Consider the following 24,188-nt stretch of genomic DNA (forward strand, 5'->3'; position numbering starts at 1 on the left):
CAGGTACTGCAAAATGGGCAGACCTTGAAGACAAATGGTGTCCAATTCCACCCGTGAGAGGTTTGGAGAATAGATTCGGAGACAGAAAGTGAAACAGTGGTTCCAGGCAGGGAGGGAGGACCAGAGTTCCTGTTTCATGCATACAGTTTCAGTTTTGCAAGATGAGAAAAAGGTCTGGAGAAGGAATGAAGATGGCAGAACAGCAGTGTGCATGTGCCTCACGCTGCTGAACCACACCCTTAACAATGGTTAGGGTGGGGTGGTCAGCCTTCTGTCACTGAGAATATCGATAAAGGTGGCTGAAAGGAGAAAGGGCTGCTTTGGCTTGTGGGGCAGAGCTCTGGGTCCACCGTCACTCCGTTCCCCTTGCTTCTGGGCCTGCAGTGAGGCCGACAGCATGGTTGGGAGCTTGGGTACAGCACAGCTGCTCCCTTGGGGCAGACAGGAGGTGAGAGAGCCAGGACAGGATAGAGTCCTCCAGGTCACACCCTACGACCCACTGCCTGTAACCCCTGCCGTCACCTTCCAATAATCCACCAAAGCCTTGTGACCCAATCACCTCCCAAGAGCCATGAGCCCTTTGGGGGCCATTTTGATCCAAACCACAACAAATGATGCTTTTTATGTTATATAAACTGGAAGTGGTGGTGGAGGCCTGTAATCTCAGCATTCAGGAGTCTGAGGCGGGAGGATCACCAGGAGTCCAAGGGCTTCCGGCCGGAACTATGTAGTAAGATGCTTTCTCAAAAAAAAAAAGTTAAAAAAATTATATTGTATTCTCAAAATCATGGTTGATGTGGGATTACTCTACAAAAATTTTGCTTGTGCTCTGTGGAGTTTATAAAATTTATTGGTTGCCAGGTGTGGCGGTGCATGCCTGTAATCCCAGCACTTGGGAGGCTGAGGCAGGAGAATTGCCAAGAGTTGGAGGCCAGCTTGACCTACACAGTGAGTTCAAGGCCAACGTGAACTACATAGCAAGACCCTGTCTAAAAAAAGAAACAAATAAAAAACCCCATCTTATTGGCTAGGGAAAACAGGGAAGATTATACTTTTTTTTTTGAGACAGGGCCTTGCTGTGTAGTTGAGACTAGCTTTGAACTCACAGCAGTCCTGCCTCAGCCTCACAAGTGCTGAGCTTACAAGTGTGTGCTACCATTCCTAGTTTAGACTTTCTTTTTTTTCCCCATTAAGTTTATTGGTGCATTTAAAACAAACAATACAGTAACATCTTTTACCTTTATGTGATATATTTTGGTTCTTGGTTTTTTCCCATACCCCTGCCCTCCACCCACTTCTAGACTTTCATCTTTATTAAAAAGTTCAGAGTTGGGGCTGGGGATTTAGCTCAGTGGTTCGGTGGCCTGCCTTGCAAGCGCAAGGACCCACGTTCAATCCCCGGTACCAAAAAAAAAAAAAAAAAAAAAAAAAAACATTCGGAGTTATTGTGCAAGGTATAGCTACTAAGTGCTTTAGGAATTCTCCAGAAGGAAAGTTGCCATGGACTAGGTCATCATGATGGCTTCTTGTAGAAGAAGGAGCTTGAGTTGAGTTTGATAAGGGAATAGAGATGCGCCAGGCAGAGCAAGACTTGAGGACATAAGGGCGCTGGGGCAGGAGTCTACAGAGAAGTGGCTGAAAGCTCACTGACATGCTCAGCCCAGTCTGGCAGAACTCGAGGACAAGGCACTATTGTCCCTTGGCATCCATTGGATATTGGTTCCAGGACCTCCTCCAGATACCAAAACCCTTGGATCCTCAAGTCCCTTATAAAAGATGGGATAGCATTTGCATAGACCCTGCCAAGTCCTCCTGTAAATCGCCTCTGGGTAACTTATAATGTCCGGTATAATGTAAATGCCATGCAATTAGTTATCATAGTACACGTGTGTGGAATAATGACAAAACATTCTGTACATGTTCAGTACGTTTGCAGGTTTTTTTTTCCAAGTATTTCCCATCTACAGTTGACAGAATCGTAGATGCAGAACCTGCAGGTATGGAGGGCTGACAGTATTGAGTAGCCTCCTCACAGGGTTTGCGAGTAGCAGTGTATTGTGATCTGGCCCAGAGGCAGCGAAGGGACCGTGTGATCAGAGAAGTAGAGTGAGTGCGGACACAGGTGTAGCCTGGGTGATGAGAAATGACATCACCACCTGAAGCAGGGAACAGCCCAGAGACTGGGAAATGGGCCATCAGTCCCAGCACCGCGCAGTCCCAGCACCCCACTGCACCTGCTCCCATCAGTGTCCTCACGTGCACCTCTTTGCCTCTCTGAGCAGTGCAGACTGGGCAGCGTCCTCCAAGGACCGGCTGGGAAGACGGCGCTCAGTGACTCAGCTTGCAGCTACTCCTGATCTCACCCATCCCTGCCAAGGCCACCTGGGGTCCCTGTAGATCCCACAGCCCTGGTAGCCATCCCAGAGCTGTCAAAGTCTTTGTAGAGCACTAGCTCCAAACAGCCCAAGGCTGCAGGAAGAGCAGGGCCCACAAAAGCAGTTGCCAGGCCCAGAAGTTCTCACCTGCTTGCTGACTCACAGTACTGTGCCCATTGTGCTCTGATTGTGGCTCAGCACAGAGTGGGAAAAAGATTATTCCGAATAGAGACAGAGCAGGGCCCACACCCAGGGCGAGCAGGAAAACCCAAGGTGGTGTTTGACTGGCTCTCGATCGTACCTATGAGGACCCAGCCTCACTATACCTCTCTTCACTCTGTTTGCCTTCACCTAGAACTCCCTGATCATGGTGGGTTTGTTTCCTCACAGGCAATTTTTACCCAGAAAATCAAGCCAGTTCCTGACCTGCTGGACACACGATACTGGCAGGGCTTCCGGCTAGAGGACTACCTGATAGGACAGTCCCTCGGCAAGGGCTGCAGTGCTGCCGTGTATGAGGCCACCATACCTGCATTGCCCCAGTACCTAGAGAAGACAAAGAGCACCAGGCTGCTTCCAGGGAGAGGCCCAGACGTCATCCCACACGGAGAGGAGGAGCAGGCTGCAGGGGCCCCCGCCTTTCCCCTCGCCATCAAGATGATGTGGAACATCTCGGTAAGAACGAGCCCTGTCCTTTCTCCAGATGCCCATCTAGGTGGACCTCCTGGTGTTTTGTTTTTTTGTTTTTTGTTTTTTCCTTGAAGAAAGAAAAGGGCACAGCTCCAAAGACCGGGTACTCTGGTTAGGCTTCCTCATTCTGTTGTATGAAATTCTGAAACTGCATGCTTCAAATTATGCCCACAGCTTACCCAGGGATCAGGCTCAAAGGCATTTAGATTCAGCAGGTCAGGAGTGGAGCCTGAAAGTGGATTCCATCCAAGTTCCCAGGTGAAGCCAGGGCCACTGCCCCACACTCTGAGGAGCAGGTCCTCTCCTCTCCCCTCCTCCCATAACCTGCCAGCCTGAAGAAGAGGGGCCAAGCTCCTGTCCTCTGAACATCCCCTCAACCCCACCTTCAGGTCAAGAGCCTCCCTGCTGTCAGCTCTTGGAAGGGCTAAAGGCTTTGGGGCATTGAAGAGCATTTCCCTCACAAAACCAGAGACTTCTGTCTGTTTAATGTCTTTACCGCGCCATCGCAAGATGGGTTTAGAGAATTCACCAGGACCCAGTGTTCTTTTTCTCTGCCCAGAGCATCCGTCAGAGGCTAAGGTGGACAAAGCCATGGTAGCTCGTGCTGGACACCACAGTGCAGTTTCTTGTTTTGATATTGGGTGCAAAAGGCCCAAGTCACCAAATCCTTAGTCTGTGAAACATCCCGTGGCAGATGTAGTCACAAAAGTAAAGGACTGGAGAGTGGTACGTGATCTTGGTACTACTCAGCTTTTGCAGGTCCTGGGAGCCACTCATAATAAAGTGAGGGAAATCGGGTGCTGTTTCTCTTCTTTGGTTTCTTTTCTTTTTTTGGGAGGGGTACTGGGGATTGAACCTTGCGCTTGCAAGGCAGGCCACCGAACCGCTGAGCTAAATCCTCAGCCCCTCTTCTTTGGTTTCTGTTCGTAGGGGGATGGGAAGGCTGCCCTGTGATCTTGCACAGCTTAATCCAGGTGGAGTTTGTCAGCCGCCACCTGTCTGCAGAGTGACCCGGTGGTGGTGACCCGTGGCAGGAAGAAGCACCCTGTGCTCTGACCATCTTGGCGCTCTTGCTGCCCTGAGCCCCTTGCTGCCAAGTCTGAGGCGCAAGGAGCACCCTCCAAGTTGCCATGGAGAGCACTGCCCCTCTTTCTCCCAGGAGTAACTAGTTTTGGCTTAATCCTTCTGAGAGGTTATCTTATCTGGAAGGTCAAAGCCAGTTCAAGGCAGCAGCTGTCTGGTCTGGATCACAGGATGGGCTTGGAACTTGTCTTTCATCAGGACTGTGTAACAGTGGCTGCCTTGTACCGTTCCAGGCAGGCTCCTCTAGCGAAGCCATCTTCAGCAAGATGAGCCAGGAGCTGGTCCCAGCTAGCCGAGTAGCCTTGGCTGGGGAGTATGGAGCAGTCACATACAGGTAAGTGCCTTTGAGAGCAAAACCATCCCCATGTCCCCAGCACTCAGCACAGTGTGTCCGACCAGTCAGTCACACAGCAGATAATAAAGGCTTCATGCACACTGATCTCATGGGTCAGTGCGTGGACAGTCGATCTTGGGAAAGCCTGACGGTCACCTGACGCCCACTAGTGACACAGACCGCTGATTCACACAGCAGGAGGAGAGGTCCTGCCCAATTGAGAAGGCTGGAAAAGAGGTCCCTGGTTTTTGTGAAGCAGTGCGCAGATGCAGTGCCACCTGGTGGTACAAATGAGCGCTGACACCATGGGACGGAGCCCTCCACCGAGATCCAAGGCCCCTGCTGGTGCCGAGCTGTGTAATAAGTCTGTTCCCCAAGAGTGGCAGCAGAGCCCCTCGGGAAGAGGGCAGAGGCCAGGGCACGGTGCTGAGGGAGCCCCGAGGAGGAGGAAGGGCCCTTGGGAAGGCCTGTCAGAAGGACAGTTGATGCTGCCTTGCAGGGATGACAGCCATTACCTAGGTGCGGGAGGACCCGCAGCAGAGGGAGGAACACACGGACGGCAGCCACCCTTCAGGTCCTAAATCTACAGGTGGTGACACCTGACACTTGCTGGTGACACAGGAGACACTCGTGCTCCCCTTAGCACTTGAACCCCATGGTAGAGCGGGTGCTGCAATTCTGGTGATTTTTGGAGGGCTGCTCTATAGATGTTAGCTCTGTCAAAAACAAGGAGACAGAACTGGAAACTTAGTGATCCCACATAGAAATCCTCCTAGCCTGGGAGGCTGCAGTCAAGGGAGCGGCTGCTGGGGTGCTTTAGAACTGCAGTCCTCGCCACTTCTGAACTCTGGAGAGCAAAGCACACTCCTGAGCATCTTTTGGCTGCTAGGGCTCAGAGGAGCCACAGGTGGCGCCTTCTAGGCTGGCAGCATTAGCCTGGTGTCTGAAACAGTCCCTGTTCCTCCCTTTAGGTGTTGTCCTGGCATTTGCTTGTGTGCCCCACTTCTGTCAGGGCCTGTTGGGGTGACTGGGTGGCTGGGGCAGGGGTGTGAGCTGAAGCCCTGCTGGGTCTTAGGAGGCTCTCTTCCCTGAGACCTCTCTGGGCAGCCCACCCGGCCTTGCTCTGAGGGGCCTAGGATGCAGAGCCTCCGGTCTGCTCCCCTCCCTGCTTCTCCCGCCTTATTTCTGCCCTTCCCCATCTGTGCGCTGCCCTCCACGTAGGGACTCCCACAGCGCCTTCCCCAGTGGAGCAGGCTCCTGAGCTGTGCACTCAGTTCAGACGCCCCACACACCCCCGGCACAGCCCCAGCTCTGCCTCCACGATCCCGTGACATCTGCCCAGGCCGGGCAACCTCACTGTGTTCTGATTCTCCCTCCTGCCCAGTGGCAGGACCCATGCTGCATGGAGCAGGAGCACCCCAGAGTGACACAGAAGGAGCAGACAAGAGCCGTGTGGACTGGGCCCTGCTCTGGTCTCTCTGTACCATCTGGCATCTCATTTTTCTCCCGTGGCTGGTTGTTGCTGTCGACCTTTGGCTTGCACCTTTCTGGCTTTCTGTGGCCTGGGGTGTTCTCCCACCTCAGCTCCATTGCTAACGGCAGGCTTCTTTCCCGTACCCCTAAGAGAGACTCTGCCTGCCCTGTCCCCTTTCCCACTGGCTGTCAGTAGGCACATTGCCCTTGGTACAGGTGCCCCACTCTTGGTCCTGTCAGCTTTGGTTGAGATGCGGGGCCAGTGTGCCTCCAAGGGTTTGCGGGCTTCTGGGAGGAGGAGAGGCCAGGACAAATAGATGGCCTCACAGCTGCTAACTGCGGGTATCCATTTCTGCATTCACCAAAGATGACGCTAGAGACGATGTAAGCAGGATCCCTGTCCTTATTACTTAGTGAGTGCCCCTCTCCTGTTAGACTGCAAACCCACGAGGACAGGACTCTGGCCTGTTGTCTGCTGGGCTCACAGCATGGTAGCACAGTGTCCAGTACCTAGTGTGGTAATAATAAATGTTAGTTGAGTCAGGAGTAGTGACAGCCAATCTTTGCTGAGTGCTTACTCTCCTGACCACGATCCTAGGTACTTGACATGACTACAGCCTTATGCAGTATGCCCCTGCCTTATGCCCTTTGGCACTTGGCACTGAGCCCAGAGAAGATGAGTGACTTGGCCAAGAACTCACAGTGGGGGACCTGGAATTCAAAGCCAGCCTGCCACAGAGTCCCTTGACCACTGTGTTTTGCCAGGAGAGTGTTTGGGAAGGAGAGGGGAGGAATGGATGGATGGACAAATGGGCTGGAGGATGGAGTAGGGTGTGTTACCTTTCTCTCATTGCTGAGACAAAATACCTGACACCCGAAGTTAAAGGAGGAAAGGTTTATTTAGCTCACAGTGTATAGAGGTTTCAGTCCACAGTTGGCTGGCCACAAGGCAGGGTGGCACGTGGCAGAGGGGCGACATTACACGGCAGCAAACAATGGCAAAGGTGACAAGGGACTTTAACGGTGTCTTTCTGCCCCTTTTATTTTATTCACACTACCAAGTGGTACCAAACAGTCACTCGGTGTAGTGGTTTAGAAACCAAACGCCCTCCATCCCAGCACCACACTGAAAAAGCCCCGCCCCACCTGCGTGAGGCTTTGAGGGGATATCTAGACAGAAGCCAAAGGGGCATGATCCTCACTGGATTTTTGTCCCCAGCCCCGTAATACCAGAGTAGCTCACCAGTGGTAAATATTTGGTAAATGAGTGCAGGTATTCGTTGTGGCCACAGATTCCTCCCAGCTGGTGTCTCCGATGCTGGCCTCACACATTTGTCCCATTTGACCAAACAGAAAATCCAAGGGAGGTCCCAAGCAGCTTGCCCCGCACCCCAACGTCATCCGAGTTTTCCGTGCCTTCACCTCCTCCGTGCCGCTGCTGCCGGGGGCCCTTGATGACTACCCCGATGTGCTGCCCCCTCGTCTCCACCCGAAAGGCCTGGGCCACGGACGCACGCTGTTCCTCGTCATGAAGAAGTAAGTGGCGGGGTGTGGCAGGCCCGGGGGCTGCTTCGCTTCCTCAGTGGGAGCTTCCCTGTCCCTGCAGTGCTGCCGCGGCTTCCAGGAGGAACAGACCAGGCAGCAGGTGTGCACTGCCCTAGATGGAGAGCACTTTCCCTTTCGGGTGTGTTCTCCGGAAAACACAACTCCTCTCCCTCCAGAGCACGCTCTCCACCCAGTGCTCTGGGAACACTGGCCTGCTCCCCTTTCTCTGTGGCTTGCGCTGCCCAAAGAGATGCTCCTCCTTGCTCACCCCTGGAACCGCTGATCTCTGCTGCACGGGGTGTTTGAGGAAGCAGGTGGCTATACTGTTACCTTGAACCTCTGGAGCCTCAGCTCTGACTCCTTTGCTTTGGGATGGTGGTTGGGTGGCAACAGAAAGGATATAGAGGGGAAAAGAAATCCAGAAGCCACAGGAAGGCAAAGAGGAAAGGATCAGATGCTAGGGATCTGGCTGCATGATAGCCAGAGGCTCGTCTCCTCCCAGCTACCCCTGCACCCTGCGCCAGTACCTTCACGTGAACACTCCAAGTCCCCGCCTGGCCACTGTGATGACCCTGCAGCTGTTGGAAGGCGTGGACCATCTGGTTCAGCAGGGCATTGCTCACAGAGACCTCAAGTCTGACAACATCCTGGTGGAGCTGGATTCGGGTAGGTACCCACGCCCCTCCCAGCTCTCCAGGGAGCACAGAGGGAAGCTCTGGGCCTTTCTTGCTTTCCTGTCATCGTGTCTTCCTTTAGCTCTGTACACAAGAGATCTCGGGGGACAGATGGCCATGCTGTAACAGTGCCTAAGTTCCTCTCTGTTGCCGTTACAGATCAAGAGCCTTGTGCTGCAATTTTTCTTGAATAAAAAGAGGTAGACTTTAGCTCAATAAGAAATAATTTTCAAGCAGTGAAAGCTGTCCAAATGCTTCCTCTGGAAATAATGACTCCCCCACTGGGAGCATTCGAGCAGAGGCCACCTGCCCGGAGTACTGTTAAAGTGATTCATACATATGGTGAATCCCTAAACCACAGAGATTTTAAAATAATTAAATGTGCAATTAAATGACTAGAGGAATTGGCTTTTTATTCTTGTTTTGTTTCGGTACCAGGGATCAAACTCAGGACCTTGCACTTGCCTGGCAGGCGTGGTGCCACTGAGCTAAATCCCCAGCCTGGCTTTCTGGAGAAGCTGTGTGAATCCTTTTACAAACAACTACTTCCTAATGTAGCTGTTTCTTAGGTTTATTGGGGTTTTGAATTCAAATCCAAGGTAGCTGGAATGTAAGTGTCCTTAGAGATCATCTGAGCCAAACACCAGCTCCTTTACTGGGATAGATGTGGTTACTAGAAAATTATTTAGGTGGAGCCAGAGTTTTATCCAGCCCTTTGCCCAAGGCGTTTCTTCCCTGAGGCGCTTCTGCACCCCTGCCATTGGCCCTCCTGTTCAGCTTTCTAGCAAGCAGAGTCCCACCCAGGCCTTTCTGGCCTGCACTCCTGGACCAACACAGATCCTGTGAGCCCAGCTAACCCTGGACGGGTGGTGGTTTCCGGAGAGACCCAGGCAGCCAGTCAGAGGGAAGGTGGAGACTGTGCTTACCTCTGCCCCCTCCTTTTTAGACGGCTGCCCCTGGCTTGTGATCTCCGATTTTGGATGCTGCCTGGCTGATGAGAACATCGGCCTGCAGTTGCCTTTCCCCAGCTGGTATGTGGATCGGGGTGGGAACGGCAGCCTGATGGCTCCTGAGGTGAGTCCCTCTGTGCATCCTCCACCAACAGAAACACTCCCTCCATCTCACACGGTGAAGGGACTGATATGTGGCTTCTTCCCTGTCGCTTTGCTTCAACCCGGGTCTCCCTAATGTTCCAGGAGATGGGTTTTTCGGGCAGCCTCAGGCAGGTCCTTCAGGGTCTGAGTCGCAGCCCACTCGGGTCCCTGGCTCAGGTGACACACAGGACCGTGATCTGTAGATTGCCAGCATGTGAGTCTCACCCTCTGCTTCCCGAGCAGGTATCCACAGCCTGTCCTGGCCCCAGGGCCGTGATTGACTACAGCAAGGCCGATGCCTGGGCAGTAGGAACGATCGCTTACGAAATCTTCGGGCTCACTAATCCCTTTTACGGTCAAGGCAGCACCTACCTGGAAAGCCGCAATTACCAAGAAGCTCAGCTGCCCGCACTGCCCGAGTCGGTGCCTCTAGACATGAGACAGCTGGTGAGGTCCCTGCTCCAGCGAGAGGCCAGCAAGGTGAGGCTGCTCCCGGGCTTTGGAGGCAGTGTGTGGAGGGCAGACGTCACTGTGTTCACGTCTCAGAGTGGAGGTCGGGTTTGGGAAGGGCTGCAGTGGCTGGCAGAGCGCCTGTCCTACACAGGGCAGATCCTCACAGGAAAAGTGGCGTGAGGTGAGTGTGAACCCAAGTGTCAGGCTCCTTTCTGCTGGCTGGGACCAAATACCTGACAGACAGTTTTAAGGAGAAAAGGTTGATTTGGCTCATGGTTTCTGAGTTTCAGCCCGTGGTCAGCTGGATCCAAGGTATAGGAACGCCATGGCAGAAGGGCATAGAGGAGGAAAGTTCAGCCCATGGCCGCAGGAAGCGGAGCTGGACAGAGCCAGAGAAGATACCTTTCAAAAGGACGCCCCCAGGGACCCCCCTTCCTCCACACAGGCCCTGCCGGCTGACAGCATATTCAGCTGTGCGCTCCGCAGTGGGTTAATCTGCCATTGAGGTCAGCACCTCAGTACTCGAGTCTCGGGAACACTTGTATAGAAACCGTAGGTAGCATGGGAGGGAGCAAAGGAGCCGGTCACCGAACCACTAGTCAGAATTCCAACAGTCCATTCCTTGGCTTTCCTAGTTGCTTAGAAAGTTATGCCGGGGAAATGTTGCATTTCTGAGGTATTTCTGATAGTGATGTAAACAGCTGAGATCTAATAGGTAGGAGAACCTCTCCAGAGAGCAGACCTGGCCACTCTGAGATTAACGTAAGGGCAGAGCTGCGTGAAGCCGTAACGGGAGTAGCAGGTCCGTCCAAGTGCTGTTGAGCAGAAACAGCTGAGGCAGCCTGGCCGCCAACTATGTCACCGTTTACTGATGCGCTCACGCTGCACGCCTCCTTCCGGGTCACGGTGGACGCCTGTAGAATGGCACTGCATCGTCAGGAAGTGGTGAATGACGGCCGGCAGAGCCACACCAGGCACACAGCCCTCTCCAACGGGGTCTTCCAGCCGTGCTTTTGCCCCCACGCACAGCGGTGCAGGTGGGAAAGCTCAAGCCTGGTGGGGGCAGAGGATGGAAGCATTGGACTGGGAAGGCCGAGGGTGATGCACTGACGGAGCAGGTGTGGGCTGAGTGCTCGGCCAGCTGCCTCAGTTTCCCTTCTTGTTGCAGAGACCATCTGCCCGAGTGTCTGCAAATGTGCTTCATCTAAGCCTGTGGGGTGAAGACATTCTAGCCCTGAAGAATGTGAAATTAGACAAGATGATCGGCTGGCTCCTCCGGCAGTCAGCTGCTGCTCTGCTCGCTGACAGGCTGACAGAGCAGAGCTGTGTGGAAACGAGGCTGAAGACTTTGTTCCTGGCTAACCTGGAGTACGAGGCCCTCTGCCAGGCGGCCCTCCTCCTCTGCTCCTGGCGGGCAGCTCCCTGACTGCACAGCTGCGCGTTACTAAACTTGGTAGCATCTGTGTGCCGATGGTGTGAGTGCCAAGGGTGGGGCTTAGCTGCGAGAGTGCGCGTGAGTCAGAAGCTGGTGCAGGGGCTGGTCGGCCAGAGAAGGCCTCAGGTTTGGCAAACGGGAGGAACTGAGTCAAACTTTAGTCTGTAGTCACTGACTGCAGCTGTGGGGTGTCCCATAACCTGCGTGGACTTACGCTGTCCTATCTGTGAAATCAAGACGCTGGTCTAAATGAGGCATTGGCACCTCCACGAGAGCCAGATAGTACATTAAGTTGTTACAGCTACTCAACTCTCACTGAGGCACAGAAGCAGCCTTTGTAAACAAAGGAGCATGGCCGTGTCCCAGCAAGGCTTCCTTTATGGACCCTGAAATTTGATTTTCATGTGTCCCCAAATTCTTTTCATTTTTTCAACCACAAAGAAGCATAACCTTTACACTTGGTGACCGGATAGCCATCCCCTGGTCTAGACATGTTCACAAGGCTTAACTCAAAAAAATTAATGCTGACTGATGACTAGGTGTCTTTATCATCACGAAAGGTAACAGTTCTCTGCACCAGGGAGAAGTTACACTGGGCACTGCCGACCACCAGATCTGTCCTCACGGATCTCCCAGAGTGAACGGCCAGCTGATCTTAGAGGAGCTGGGCTGAGGGGCTTGGACCTGTGCCCGCATCCGAAAGGATCTAAGCCAAGGCAGCGGCTGTGGGTGATGGAGGCTCTAACATATTCCCCTAGCACCACGGGACCAGGTTAGCATGGGCCTCCTGGGCTGTGGCAAACCTTTGTGCGGGTCAGTACGTTCAGGCTTCAGCAAGAAAAACCATCAAAGTAAGGCCGGGAGCAGGCAAATCTGCATACTAATAGGACGCACCTGAGAAAGCCTCCCCAGTGTACTACCAAATTACCTGGCTCAGTTAACATGATGGGCGGGAGGGTTGGGGATTTGGCTCAGCGGTTCCAGCACCTGCCTCAAAGCGCAAGGGCCCGAGTTCGATTCCCCAGTACCGGGAGGGAGGCTGGAAATTAACAATGTGGAATCTTAAACTCGTTGATTTACCACTGGATGAACATTTCTTACATGAATTGTGAGACATTAAGCTTACAATGCAGAATACATTAAGTGCTAAACTAAGCATCTGACTGAATGATTCTTATACCCCGAAGATCAGAAAATTTCACAGGCAGATGTCAACACAGGAGCATTTTACAAATGCTTTTCAAGAACAGAGCTATCACCTAAAGCAAGGTAACCTTAAACTTTGGAGGTTTTTTCCAACCCAGCAGTTCTGTTAGCCCAGAGCTGTTATTCTAAAGTTTCCATTTCACTACTTCCCCACTCCCCTCAGTGAATTCACAAATCTACCTTAGCCCTTGTGAAGTCAGGATGTGCTTTCCTTTCAGCAGGACAGCCCAGTCTTTGGCACAGGGCACATCAGCCACTTCTATGGCTGAACAGCAATCCTAGCAGCAGCAGAGCACGACAGGGTCAAGCTGTGGTGTGAGGGCAACGTTTCTCTTTATTTTAGAAATGGGAGTGACTGCACTTATTACAAATGCCATGTAGCAAGTCACGGTGGAAAAACTTAATAAAAATGATTCCCTGACCCCCACCCCTTGGTACTCAACACTGCGTCTCCTGCTGAGGTGAGGCTGTGCCATTTTCCCATGGCTTTAATAACAAAAACGACGCTCAACGCACACCCCACATAAAAATCCTCTTGCCTCCCTGCTGTTTGGAGTCCCGGGTCCCCCGCCTTTAGTCTGACTTCTCCTTCTCCTTCATGTGTAAGAAAACGATGCTGAAGATGAAGAGCCCCACCATCATGGAGAAGGCGCTGGCATAGTAGGGATAGGCTGAGGGGATGAAGCGCTCATACTGGGTGTGCTGTAGCGGCCTCACTGACACCTGCAACGGGACAGAAGTGGCAGGCCCAGCCCCCGGGAGAGCCGAGCAGGGCACCTGCTGACGACAGGGATGGCCCACTCACCTGAGTGGAAGAGTACAGGTGTGTGTAGCCAAGCCGGTTGTAGTCCACTTTGAACTGGAAGACGCCATACACGTCAGGCAACTTGAACTGGACACTGTACTTGCCACCTGGGGGAGAAGCAACACATCACCAGGAGGGTCTTCCAGGTGCTTCTCAGCCAGGCCTCACGGGAGCAACTGGGGGCACAGGCCGCCCCCACCCCCAGGCCTGCTCTGGCAGGAATCACATTTACCTTTCCTCTTCAAGAAGGTCCGAACAAAAGGATCAATGCGGACAAACTCCAGCTGAATGTCGTCGCCATCAAAGGGGACCCACCTGCCATTGGAGAGCTGCTCAATCACGATGCTGTACTCCTGAGACAGAAGACTAGGTCAGCCAGGGTGACAGTGGCTGCAGGGGCGCCACGGTGCCTTTTAATTCCCACCCTGCATCCCGAGCACAGTGCCCATCAGGCCCTTGGCACCCCTGCCTCATCGTGCTCCAAGATCCTCCACACAGAATCCACAGCCCAAAGCCTGTGTCCCCAGATAAGCCAGGCACTGGCAGGCAATGGATGTCCAAGTTCCCTGCTGCTTTGCCTGACAGATCCATCCTTAAGACCCAACTGAAATGGCAATTTTCCTCAAAAATCCCACTTCCTGTGCAGGGTTAAGCGGCACAATCTGAGCCAAGCAGCTGCACTCCCATAACGACAGCTCTTCAGAGAGTCTTCAGTTAGGATGGAAGTATACTGCCAGGCTCTGCATCTGAAATGACCGACTTTGGGATGCAGGTAAACTTCACTGATCCTCCTTTACTCCCTTTCCTGTTCCCTACTTCCTGGCCTGAAACACTTGATAAATAATTTTGAGCTGAACTGATTCAACTTGGCCAAAACCTTGGGGCCCTCCCGCCCCAAGAGCTCTTACCACTAGGTCGGTGACAGTGTAGGCATTGGGTGGCGCTGTCTCACCCACTCGATGATGGGACACGGGCCCCACACGGAGGACACCCTCCTCCTTGAATACCCAGCGGGAGAGGGCCACGGCTAGCTCATAGTTGCCTGTCTGTGGATACCTGCAGGAGAGAAAAGGAGGCCAGGGCTCCCGAGCCAGCCTCTTCCAGGGGGTGCCTGACCGAAATAAGCAAGGTCTGTGGTAGGCCCCATGCATGTAGTGTCCACGGTCAAAGGGGGCACGGAGTGGTAACAAGGCCAGTGGAGTTCTAAGTAAGTCACAATTTTCTAAAAGGAGTGGTGAGGACCGGGGCCTCTAGATCCATCATGACTACCTTGGAAAGCCTGCTGTGCCAACACCAGCAATACAGCAACAAGGTCACCTCACATAATTTCAAAGTCCCAAAGGCAGGCAGCCTCTGCCACTTGTAGCTACAAAGCTCTTTCCTCCCCCTATACACAGAATGCACCTCCCGGACCACGCACCCAGGGCCTTCCTCCACCCCCATGCCCACCTCTGGGCGCCAGGCGTGGCCTTCTGCACTGCTGAGTTGAAGAAGGCATCACTGAAGAAGTCCAGGGAGCCGCTGAAGATGACTCGGGCGTTGTTCCTGGCCTGGAGCCCAGCGATGAGGAGGGTGTTCTTCCCCACAGCATGGGGGTACTGAAACAGAGGGGTCACCCAGGCAGTGCCCAAATAGGCGAGGCCATCAGAGCAAGGGGATAGCAGGCGGGACACCTAAGTGTCCCCACACACCGCTGCTGCCCATGTGCCCGTTCCTCCCACCTGGCCCCTTCATCAGCCTCAGCAAAGTGCTTCCTCTTCCTTCTTCCTTTCAAATAAAAAAGCGCTTTGCCTGGAGCTCAGAGCTAGAGCTGAAGACCACAGAGGCCCTTACCTGAGTGATGGGCTTATCCGGGAAGAAGGAGTACGAGGTGGACGAGCCCGTCAGGATGTCCAGTACCAAGGGGTTGTCAGGGTCGGCCACCATCCTGCAGGGGGTCATGGCAGCCCAGCACTGATCCAGGGCTGAGCCCAAAGGGCGTGGGACGGCTGAGGGCCATTTCTTCCCAGGGGTAAATCCTTTTCTTAGTAGCAAACACTTAGATCTCTTGCTGTAACAAATCAACCCACCCCCACCCTCTGGGAGAAGGAGTGCCCCTCAATAACCCTAAATATGGCTTAGTGGCCCCTTCTTCCCCTGGGTTTCTGCTGGCCTCTTCCTGCTCACTCACCCAACTCCTCGGAAGAGGATCGGATTTAGAGCTGATTTCCCAACAATGGTCGGGGCTTTCAGCAGGTTCTCGGTATCGGCCACAACGAGTGTATGCTGCAGGAAGCAGAGGGAAAGGGGTGGGAAGAGGTTCCCTGGGTCAAGGAGCTCCTCCTGGCTCTCTCTGGGCCTCCAGGCTAAGCTGAGCTCTGCTGCACAGACCAGAAACCCTCAAGGTGACGGGCCGCGTTACCTGGCCAAGGTCCGAGACGTCATAGTTGTGGTGGTCGATGACAGCCGTTCTCTCCTCATCGAATTCGATCCCACACTCACTGCCTAGCTCTCGAAGAGGGTCACCTGCACAGACCCAGCAGATGCCTAGCGGAGCCCTGATGGGTGGGCCAGGCCAAGCAGGGCCACAGCTCCCTGTGGCTCCCATCAGCCCACACCATGCACCTTTATCAGGCTCAGAATCTGGATTTGTTTTATTTTTTATAGACAAACATTTATTGGTACATTTTAGGCATCTATAATGCTAAGCCTCACTGTAGGAATTTGCACCTGTATGACACATCCTGCCTCTTCTTTTTCCCCCTCCACTCAAGCTCCCTCCCCTCCCCGTGTACAAAAGCTTTTCCATCTTTTCCTTGTACTTTTTCTTCTTGTCCCTTCTTTCCTTCCTCCCTTTTCCCCTTTCTCATTTGAAATTTTCTAACCATTTCCCAATATCTAGCATACATTTCAGTCCTTATTTCCACTTCCAGTTTCTCACACTAGAGAACGTATTTAAACGTGTGTCCGATTTATTTCACTTAAAGAGTAAAATCTCAAGGCCGGTGATGTAGCTCAGTGGTGCTGTGCCTGCCTGGCAAGTGGAAGGTCCTGAGTTCAACTCCGGGTACCAAAGAGTGCGGTCTCGAGGTCACCCATTTAGGTAGAAATGTCAGGCTCAGAATCCGAATCGATGAGACTGCAGCCTGGGCCCCTCCCTCCGTAATACACAATCACCTGCTGCAGCACAGTCCCTCTGAAGCAAGGCACCACCTCAGCCAGACCCAACCTGGTGAGCCTGGCTTGCTCCAGTCCATTACAAGGAAAGTGGCTTTAAAACTATCAATACTGAGAAACATGAAACCAGACTGGCCAAGTGTTCACTGTTGAAGATGGGTGATCAGCATAATGGGGCCAAGGACACAACTCCCTACCTACTTCCGAGTATCTCTGAAATTCTCCAAAATAGGTAACAAAATAAAGATCTGTTGAATGCTTTGGGTTCCCCTGACTTGCCATCTTCCTGGAAGGGAAGAGCCAACAAAACAAAACAATGAAAAACACCCAGCCAGGGTTTCCAGCCCTTCGAAGACCTGTATCGCATTGTCTCTGGTCATAGGAAAGGGTCACAGGTGGGATCGAATGCCAAATGGCCCAGCAGCTCCCTCGCTGATGTCCTGGCCAGGGCCCACCCAGCAAATGACAATTTATGACAGTTCCATCTATAAACCTCCGCAGGCTCCCTGGGAAGATGCCAGGAAGCACCAAAATTCCCTAGGCCAGACTTACCAATGTCTGAGCTGGCAGCCACCAGGACACTGCCTCCACCGTCAATAAAGGCACTGATGGTCTCCACATTGATGTTGCCTCCAAAATCTGTAAGAAGGCACCAGACAGTAAGCAGAAGGTAGCCTCTCACTGCTGGCACTGGGGGTGTGGGGGGACCCTGCAGGCTGGTCACAGCCAATGAGAGTGGAACCCCTGCACACCCAAGCGAAGAGGAGGGAGCTCAGCAGACCACATCAGATGAAGGGCAGCCCCCATTTTCCCAGAGTCGCGATTCAAGGTAATGGCTCAGATTCATGAACTTTCAGAGAGGTTTATGAGCCAGTCAAACGCGCCGATTCCCTTTGTCACGTATTTCAGGTCACGTATCAGTGCACAGGACTGCAGATTTCAGGCCACGTATAACGCACTCACTTAGAAAAGCTACATGTGTCACTCACATTCCCTGGGACGATGTTACTCAAATGCCACCTGTACATTTAACATCGGTGTCTTTGCCCTCACTGGAGACCTGCCCGGCTCACTCAGAACCTACTGATTTCACTTCATCTAAGCTGTTTGAAAAAATACACCTGAGTCTGTGGACAACACTGTCACTGGCCTGTCATTCATAGGTTTTTTTCCCTCCCATAACCATACAGATTCATATCCACGCTACCACTCATACTGCTTTTTTCAACACAATTCCCAGAAAGGCTCATTCACTTCCAACCTTTGCAACTATGAGATCACGTCTCTTTTAGTCAGTCTGGTCAGGCGACCATCACCAAAGCCTCCAAATGCAAAACCAGGAGGTTCATTTAGCTTCAAAAATCTTTCCCAAAGTGAACTCTAATGTTCAGCATAAGGTAACGAAGAGCATGCTCAGCAATTCATTTGTTTGTTAACAGCTAAGAATTTCTGTCCTGAGAAGGAAAATAAAAGACAATGGGAGAGGGGCTATTGCCCAAACTTGCTGAGGGAGGGCCTCCAACATGAGAGCGAACCAGGCAGGGACTCCGGACAGAGGGGACAACACCAGGCAGGGACCACGCTCCCCAGCAGGGAGCGCAGAGCGGCTGGGCTGGAGATGCAGACCGGTGAGATGAGAACAGAAGGCTTCGCGACGAGGCACGAGAGGGCTTGGGCAGAGGGGAGACACCAGAGATCGCGAGCGAGCGAGCGAGCGAGAGGCTGACATAACTTGGTTATGTCTTTAAAGGGTGGGCCTGGGGGACAGGGCAGAAGCAGTTTGAAAAGCCGCTGGGAAGAGGGCTCCCAGGCCACACAGGAGCGAGGGCCTTCCCTCAGCTGTGGGGACAGACTGGATGTGGCAGTGACCAAAAGAGAGGCTTTACGAAGAGTCTGGCCCACGCCCGGGGAAGACCACACAGAGAAGCCGGCCCATTAGACAAGCACAGCACAGGCAGACAGGAAGCAACGTGACCCTGCGAAGATGTGCAGAGGTGAGCAGCCCCTTTCTGGGTCTTCAGGAATAAACACTTCAGCACTTCAGGTGTAAAGAGTGCCCTGCTCTGGGGGCTCTGCATTCTTAGCACATCTAGAAAGAAGCCAGCACGCTTAAGTCAAAAACAGCTTCTTGGCACAGCACAGCAGCTTTCTACCTGGGGCCATGTGGCCCTGGAGGACCCTGTCTGGAGACATCTTCGGTGTCATCATGTTGGGAAGTAGCTAGTGACATCTGTGGGCAGAGGCCTGCGATGCTGCTCAACACCCTACAGTGCCCAGGACAGCATCCACCACAAAGAACGTCAAAGGGGCTGCTTTGAAGGGCTAGGGGTAAAGCTCTGAAGGCAATATGCAAATCACCAACTTCTAACATGGAAAATCCTGTTTTAGGCCCTCTTACATTTCTCCCACCACCACCAGCCTCACCTGACCTTCTCCCAATCTCTGTGATTTCACTGTTCCTTTCCTTCCCGATCTACCTCCAGAAGCACACCTCGGGTGGTTCCCCCACATCCTCTAATAACCCAACACAGGGCCTGGTAACTCGCTTCCAGTCTTCTGTTTTTACTCCTTCAAGGGCAGGTGCTCTATCCCTACGATCTTCCCATCCACCAGATCGTCTCTTCTAGGCTCCCAAAACCTCAACATATAATGATCATTCTGCAGAAGGCTCCACCTGCCCAGTCATTTAGAGATTTTAACTTCAATCCGGTCTGGGGTCACATTTGCCCAACTGCTTTTGCCTCCAAAAATCAATTCCAAAGCCACATGGTGCAGAGCAGTTGGGAAAAGTGACAGGAGCTTGGAAAAAATATTTCAGGCCTCTGGCAGTACCCAATCTCACAAAAGCTACAGAAAATAAGCGTAGCTGCCAACAAAGAGAAAGATTTCCTAAGCTTCATCAACTGGAGGGAAGGGTGGCAGGGACGTCCTATCTAGAGAGGGGCAACCTGAGTCCTATGAGAAAAAGATACACAGAGCAATAAGAGAAGGACAGGCATGTTCACCCAAAAACCATGACAAAAGCAGGAAATACTCAAGAGCAACCGGGCATATTGATATTCAGTCAGAAGAAACACTCAAGCCAGGAGTGGTTGTGCATGCCTGTCATCCCAGCACTCTGAGAGGCTGAGTCAAGAGGATTGCCCCCCCTGGGCAACCTAGTGACTGAGACTCAGTTTCAAAATTTTAAAAAGGGCTGGGGATGGAGGTCAATGCAAAGGCCCTGTGTTCAATCCCCGATACTAAAGAAAGGAAAGAAAGAAGACCTGAGTAGAATATGACTCTGTAAAGCAATGATCTCAGCAAGCATCAGACTTGTTCTCTAAGGCCCTGGGGAGTGTAAGAATATCACCATCCAAAATAAAGCAGAAAGGAGAAATTTGTCACTCTAATAACAGCAGGACTGTCCACTGGTGGAGTGGATTGCCTCATAACATAGTAATATTAGATGATACCATGAAGGTATTCCTTGTATTTAACAATCAGCCCTCTGCTAGGCTTCTGGACAGAATCATCCAACCGCAAACAGGGGAGGGGGCGGGACGGGGAGTGGTGTTAATTGCTAAGGCTCTTTTTCAGCTGGAGACTATGTATCTATCTGAATTCTTAAAACTCAACCACACTACACAGTACCTCTTTAATTCACACTAATAACACACCAAGTCCCCTTTCCACACAGTAAAACCCTACTAAGGGCTCTTCACCTATCAAACCCTTTGCAGAGAAAAAAAAACCCTTCTCGGTAAAGCAGCAGGGCCCTGAGTTTCACGGTCTAACAGGCGACCTCAGGATTCCGGGAGTGTCTTGTAGAAAAATGGTCCCCTCCTGAACCCAGATTAGAAATTAACATTTTCTTCTTCTCTGGCAGCCGCAGTGCCAAGAGCTGGCAACCAATCCCCGGACCCCAAACATGCCCAAGAACCAGATTAAAGCAATGCATCGACTCCCGGCGCTGGGAAAAACACGAAGTCTTTACCTTCTACGGAGGGTGAGAAGATGATGAGATTATCATACAGGAACTCCCCATACTTAATTAGAGACAAGCTGGGATCATCAGCGGTCTTGAAGGTGAGTTCAAAGCCCCGGTCTGCACGAAAAGAAAACGGGGGTGAGGCAGACGGGACGCAGAGGGAAAAACCCTGCTGTATATAACGCGACCTCACTCTCACCCCAGGCGTGGCCAGACCCGCGCGGCCCGCTCTACAAAACAGTGGGAAAGTGGTGATGCTCTCGGAAACCTTTCCAACACCAGACCCACCCGCCCCCCCTTCGGACCTCGCTTTTACCCTTCAGGCTCTGGAAAAAAAGCGAGTGCGTATCCCGCAGGTTGAGGTTGTCCAGCAACACTAGCGTGCGGGGACCGCTGGCGAAGACTGAGCCAAGCAAGGGCAGCAGCAGCCATAAGAGGAACCAAGCGCGGGCCACGGGGTAGGGATCCATCGTTCTCGTCCGGCCAAAGAAACCAGCACCAGGACACCGGAAGTGTCCCTACGTTAGCCAATCACGGCTCTTGTCCGGAGATCATCACCCGGAAGTGCTCTGATCACCGCGTCCGGGCATCCAGAGCTGCCGCTTTGGCTGTCTGCAGCAGGGGAGCATCGCCGAAAGTGTCCCGGTCGGAGGCTAATTATCTGCACTCTATTGGTGGAAGAGCCTCAAGGCTCTGCCTCCGTAAGGGAAAATGAGCAATCCTAGAGAGACAGCTCCGCAGCCGAGACCAATCAACAAGCTCGAGTGCCATCTGGCTCCGCCCATGCTCCAGCGAGGATTCTGTCCCAGCTTCCGAGAGAAATTCGGTTCTTCGGGCGGGCTCTGGCTTCACAGGATTTAACTGTCGCTTCTTGGCGGGGATCTGGAGCCACCCCGGACCACCTCACTAGTCTAGGGCTGACTCAGAACTGGGAACCAGGCCCACCTCCCGAACTCCCCTCGGAAGCAAGGAGGTGGGAAAGTAAGATCAAGGTCGGGCCCTAGAAGAGCCTGTTCGCCGCTCTCTGCCCAGCCCGGGGCCTCCTGCTGAGGGGCGGTGGATTAAAAATGTGTAGCCTTGCCCGTTACCCGGGCCTTGCACTTTCCCTCCTTGGCTCTAAAGAGGAATCAACGAGGTCCAGTCCCCCGTTTACTTGTGTGCCTTTGTTGTTGTTGTTGTTGTTTTGGTTTTTGGAGACAGGGTCTCACTGTGTAGTTGAGATTGACCTGGAACTCACTATGTAGCCCAGGCTGGTCTCGCGCTCACAGCGATCCTCCTGCTTCAGCCTCCCGGGCGCTGGGATTACAGGCGTGCGCCACCACGCCTGGCCATGTGTGCCTTTGGAATGGCTACTTATTATTTTCTCTTTTTTGGGAAGACCAAGTCAGATCTTGAAGCGTTTAAGCGCTGACCTTCCCCCCAAGAAGAGATCTGCTTTCCTGGGTCACAGACCCTTTGAAAGTTCCCACACTCCCCAGAAAAAAACAATGCACTTGTTCTCGCAACTGTGGGGAGCTGCAGAAACCCTGCAGCCTGCTGGTTCCAAAGGCCTTAGGCAGTAGAGAGCCTGTTTAGTGAGAAGGTCCCCATGACAGCAGGAAGGGGCCCCAGTGACACTGAGGAAGAGAAGGGGAGCTCTTTCTGAAAGGCAGTTTATTGGGCAGCTTAATGTGCAGCAGCCTTCTTTGGGCCACAGCCCAGCCAGAAGTGGCCGAGCAGAACGGCTGCTGCAGGACTCGTGTGCCTGTCCTGCGGGGCTGGGCTGCCCTGGAAAGGGCCACCTACACAGAGGCACAAATTTCAGTCGCCAAGATGTGGAGCTTCATCTGTGTGGCAGCTGCTGCCCGCTAACACCAAGGCTGCTGGCGAAAGCCCTGCTTGCAGGCCTGAAGCTGCTGAGCCCATCAAGGCCAAGGCCACTGTGGTGGCAGAGTGGACAGCTGGAGCAGGCCTCTCAGGGGCTCAGGCCCGGGCAGAGGTGGGCTCTCCGGGGAACAGGGAAGGGGATGTATCTTCCCCGGGGTGAAGACCCTCTTGGGCCCCAGTTGCTCTGAGGGGATGAGGGAGGAGGCCTGAATAGGGGCTAGCCTGGGAGGGCCTGGCAGTTCAGAAGCCTAAAGGCAGGTAGCAGCGGGCAGCTGCCATCACAGAGCCTCACTGCCCAAGTTGCTTTTGCTTTTCTTACGCTTGGCCTTGGTGAAGGGGATGTCAAGGGACTCAAGGCGGAAGGGTCGGGGCTGGGGCATTTCAGGGGCCTGGGTGGGCGGGATGGCAGCGTTGTTGCTGAGCAGGGAGCTGAGGCCTGGCAATGAGCTGTGATGCACTGTGGAGAAGAGAGCAGAGGGTATCAGGAGAGCAGAGGCGGAGAGGAAACACCCCACGTGTGCAGGGCGGAAGCCTGGCCCTGCAGCTGGGACCCCTCTGAGGCTGCTCCGGCTGAGGTTTCAGGCCCGCCCAGAGGACTGGGGTTCAAGCAGCCTTGGACCTGAGACCGGAAAACCTGGGTCGGAGGCCAGTCTCCCACTTCCTAGCAGCATGACCTTGGGCAAAGTCACTCCACCTCTCTGAGCCTCAGTTTCCTCGTCTATGACATGGGCATCATGGGAGGCACTCAGCTGATGCTTCTTTCCTTATTCCTCAGTCCTCTCAATCTGTCCCTTACATAGATAGCTTCAATAGAGAGCTAACGTTGCTTTTTATTGCTATTTTACTACAAACTGTGGGGTTTGCCTTTAGTTTTTTTATTGATGTTGCTTTGTTTGTTGAGACAGTCTCAATATGTAGTTCAGCCTGACCTGGAACTCACTTTGTAGCCCAGGCTGGCCTCAAACTCTTGGTAACTCTCTGCCTCGGCCTCCCAAGTGCTGGGATTATAAGTGTGCACCACTACACCCAACTTGCTTTTAGTTTTTGTGTTGGTTTTTGTCTTTTGAGACAGGGTCTCACTGTGTAGCCCAGGCTGGTCTTGAACTTGTGGTGATCCTTCTGCCTCAGCCTCCCAGATGCTGGGATTGCAGGCGTGTGCCACCATACTAAGATAGTGCCTTTAGTTTTTGTTGTTTTTAGTACCGGGGATCAAACTCAGGCAGCTTGAGCTTTCGAGGCAGGCAGCAGCACTACTGAGCTAAATCCCTGGCCCTCCTGCCTTTAGTTTTGCTTTTGTTTTTTGGTACCAGGGACTGAACTCAGGACCTTGCGATTGCAGGGCAAGCGCGGTGCCACTGAGCTAAATCCCAAGCCCATGCCTTTAGTTTTAAAAGCATAAGTATTAAACTGTTTTCAGTCTTGGGATTTTTTTTGGGGGGAAGCTTCTGAGGCTCTTCCAGCTGCACCCCACCCCCAGCTCAGCAGTACTTGGCCAATAAAATCATCATCCCATTTAGGGACAGTTGTCATACTGGTGTCTGAGGAAGCCAGCTAGAAACTAGTAAGACCCGCTCATGTGACCCACAGTGAAGCCCTTGTGTAGGGGAGGACAGGTGGCTCTTCCTGAGAACACAGGAAACAGAAACCGTACTGAGGACCTGCACCCGGTTCCATATGGGTGCTCCCTGCCTTCTCTTCGGCAACCCTAAAAAGCAGGCGTCACCCCCTCATTTTATAGCTGTGGAACGTGAGGCTCACAGAGGAGTGGAGTTGTTGAACCCACATCACACAGCTGGGCGGTGAGTGCAGGTGCACAGAGCACTCACCGAGGCTCTTCATGGGGTCTGTGCTGAGGATCTGGCTGGCTCGCTTGGACCGGAAGTAGTTACTGGCAATATTTTCACTGTCACTCCGGCTAAGCATCAACCTGTAGCGGTCTTCTTCCTGCTGAGAGTCCAGATCCCCATGAGAAAAGTCCCTGGTCTGAGCCCCTGCCCAGGGGCCCAGTACCTCCACAATCCTGGTGGCC

General features: G+C 53.0%; 3 protein-coding genes across 9 annotated transcripts in view; 1 reads left to right on the forward strand and 2 right to left on the reverse strand.

Moving 5' to 3' along the window:
* The first annotated feature begins 397 nt into the window (after positions 1 to 397).
* On the forward strand, positions 398 to 12,276 carry Pink1 (PTEN induced kinase 1). The gene is made up of 9 exons (XM_010626058.2): positions 398 to 448; positions 913 to 948; positions 2,766 to 3,050; positions 4,382 to 4,482; positions 7,309 to 7,491; positions 8,003 to 8,166; positions 9,121 to 9,248; positions 9,512 to 9,748; positions 10,890 to 12,276. The coding sequence occupies exons 1-9, from the start codon at positions 398 to 400 to the stop codon at positions 11,145 to 11,147; spliced, it is 1,443 nt and encodes a 480-aa protein (XP_010624360.1). The 3' UTR covers positions 11,148 to 12,276.
* Ddost (dolichyl-diphosphooligosaccharide--protein glycosyltransferase non-catalytic subunit) lies at positions 12,243 to 20,818 on the reverse strand. The gene is made up of 11 exons (XM_010625791.2): positions 20,610 to 20,818; positions 20,300 to 20,410; positions 16,876 to 16,962; positions 15,569 to 15,672; positions 15,338 to 15,432; positions 15,001 to 15,094; positions 14,617 to 14,765; positions 14,076 to 14,223; positions 13,400 to 13,520; positions 13,168 to 13,274; positions 12,243 to 13,085 (listed from the first exon to the last, which is right to left on the reverse strand). Exons 1-11 carry the CDS (start codon positions 20,761 to 20,763, stop codon positions 12,936 to 12,938), a joined length of 1,320 nt encoding a protein of 439 aa, XP_010624093.1. The 5' UTR covers positions 20,764 to 20,818; the 3' UTR covers positions 12,243 to 12,935.
* Positions 20,819 to 21,933: 1,115 nt separating this feature from the next.
* Positions 21,934 to 24,188, reverse strand: part of Kif17 (kinesin family member 17) — a 37,692-nt gene continuing 35,437 nt past the window's right edge. For 3 of the 7 annotated variants that reach the window (XM_010625796.1, XM_010625794.1, XM_010625793.1), the window contains 2 exons: positions 23,986 to 24,103; positions 21,934 to 22,616 (listed from right to left, as the gene is read on the reverse strand). In XM_010625796.1, the coding sequence (XP_010624098.1) occupies positions 22,438 to 22,616; positions 23,986 to 24,103 (297 nt within the window). In that variant the 3' untranslated portion in view covers positions 21,934 to 22,437. Of the gene's footprint in view, positions 22,617 to 23,985; positions 24,107 to 24,188 lie in introns of those variants that run through there. The other 4 variants (XM_010625795.1, XM_010625792.1, XM_010625798.2 and 1 more) reach the window with 3 other exon arrangements.

Source organism: Fukomys damarensis, unplaced genomic scaffold (assembly GCF_012274545.1).
Source record: "Fukomys damarensis isolate Sample0158 unplaced genomic scaffold, DMR_v1.0_HiC HiC_scaffold_23, whole genome shotgun sequence".
NCBI lineage: Eukaryota > Metazoa > Chordata > Mammalia > Rodentia > Bathyergidae > Fukomys > Fukomys damarensis.

Coding starts and splice junctions, on each gene's coding strand:
- Pink1 (XM_010626058.2), top strand. CDS start 398: ATGGTTGGGAGCTTGGGTACAGCACAGCTGCTCCCTTGGGGCAGACAG. Junction 449..912: donor TCCCTTGGGGCAGACAGGAG/GTGAGAGAGCCA, acceptor CTGAGGCAGGAG/AATTGCCAAGAGTTGGAGGC. Junction 8,167..9,120: donor CCTGGTGGAGCTGGATTCGG/GTAGGTACCCAC, acceptor CCTCCTTTTTAG/ACGGCTGCCCCTGGCTTGTG.
- Ddost (XM_010625791.2), bottom strand. CDS start 20,763: ATGGATCCCTACCCCGTGGCCCGCGCTTGGTTCCTCTTATGGCTGCTG. Junction 13,521..14,075: donor ACACTGTCACCGACCTAGTG/GTAAGAGCTCTT, acceptor CTTCTGTCTCAG/GAGTACAGCATCGTGATTGA. Junction 13,086..13,167: donor ACCTGTACTCTTCCACTCAG/GTGAGTGGGCCA, acceptor GTCCCGTTGCAG/GTGTCAGTGAGGCCGCTACA.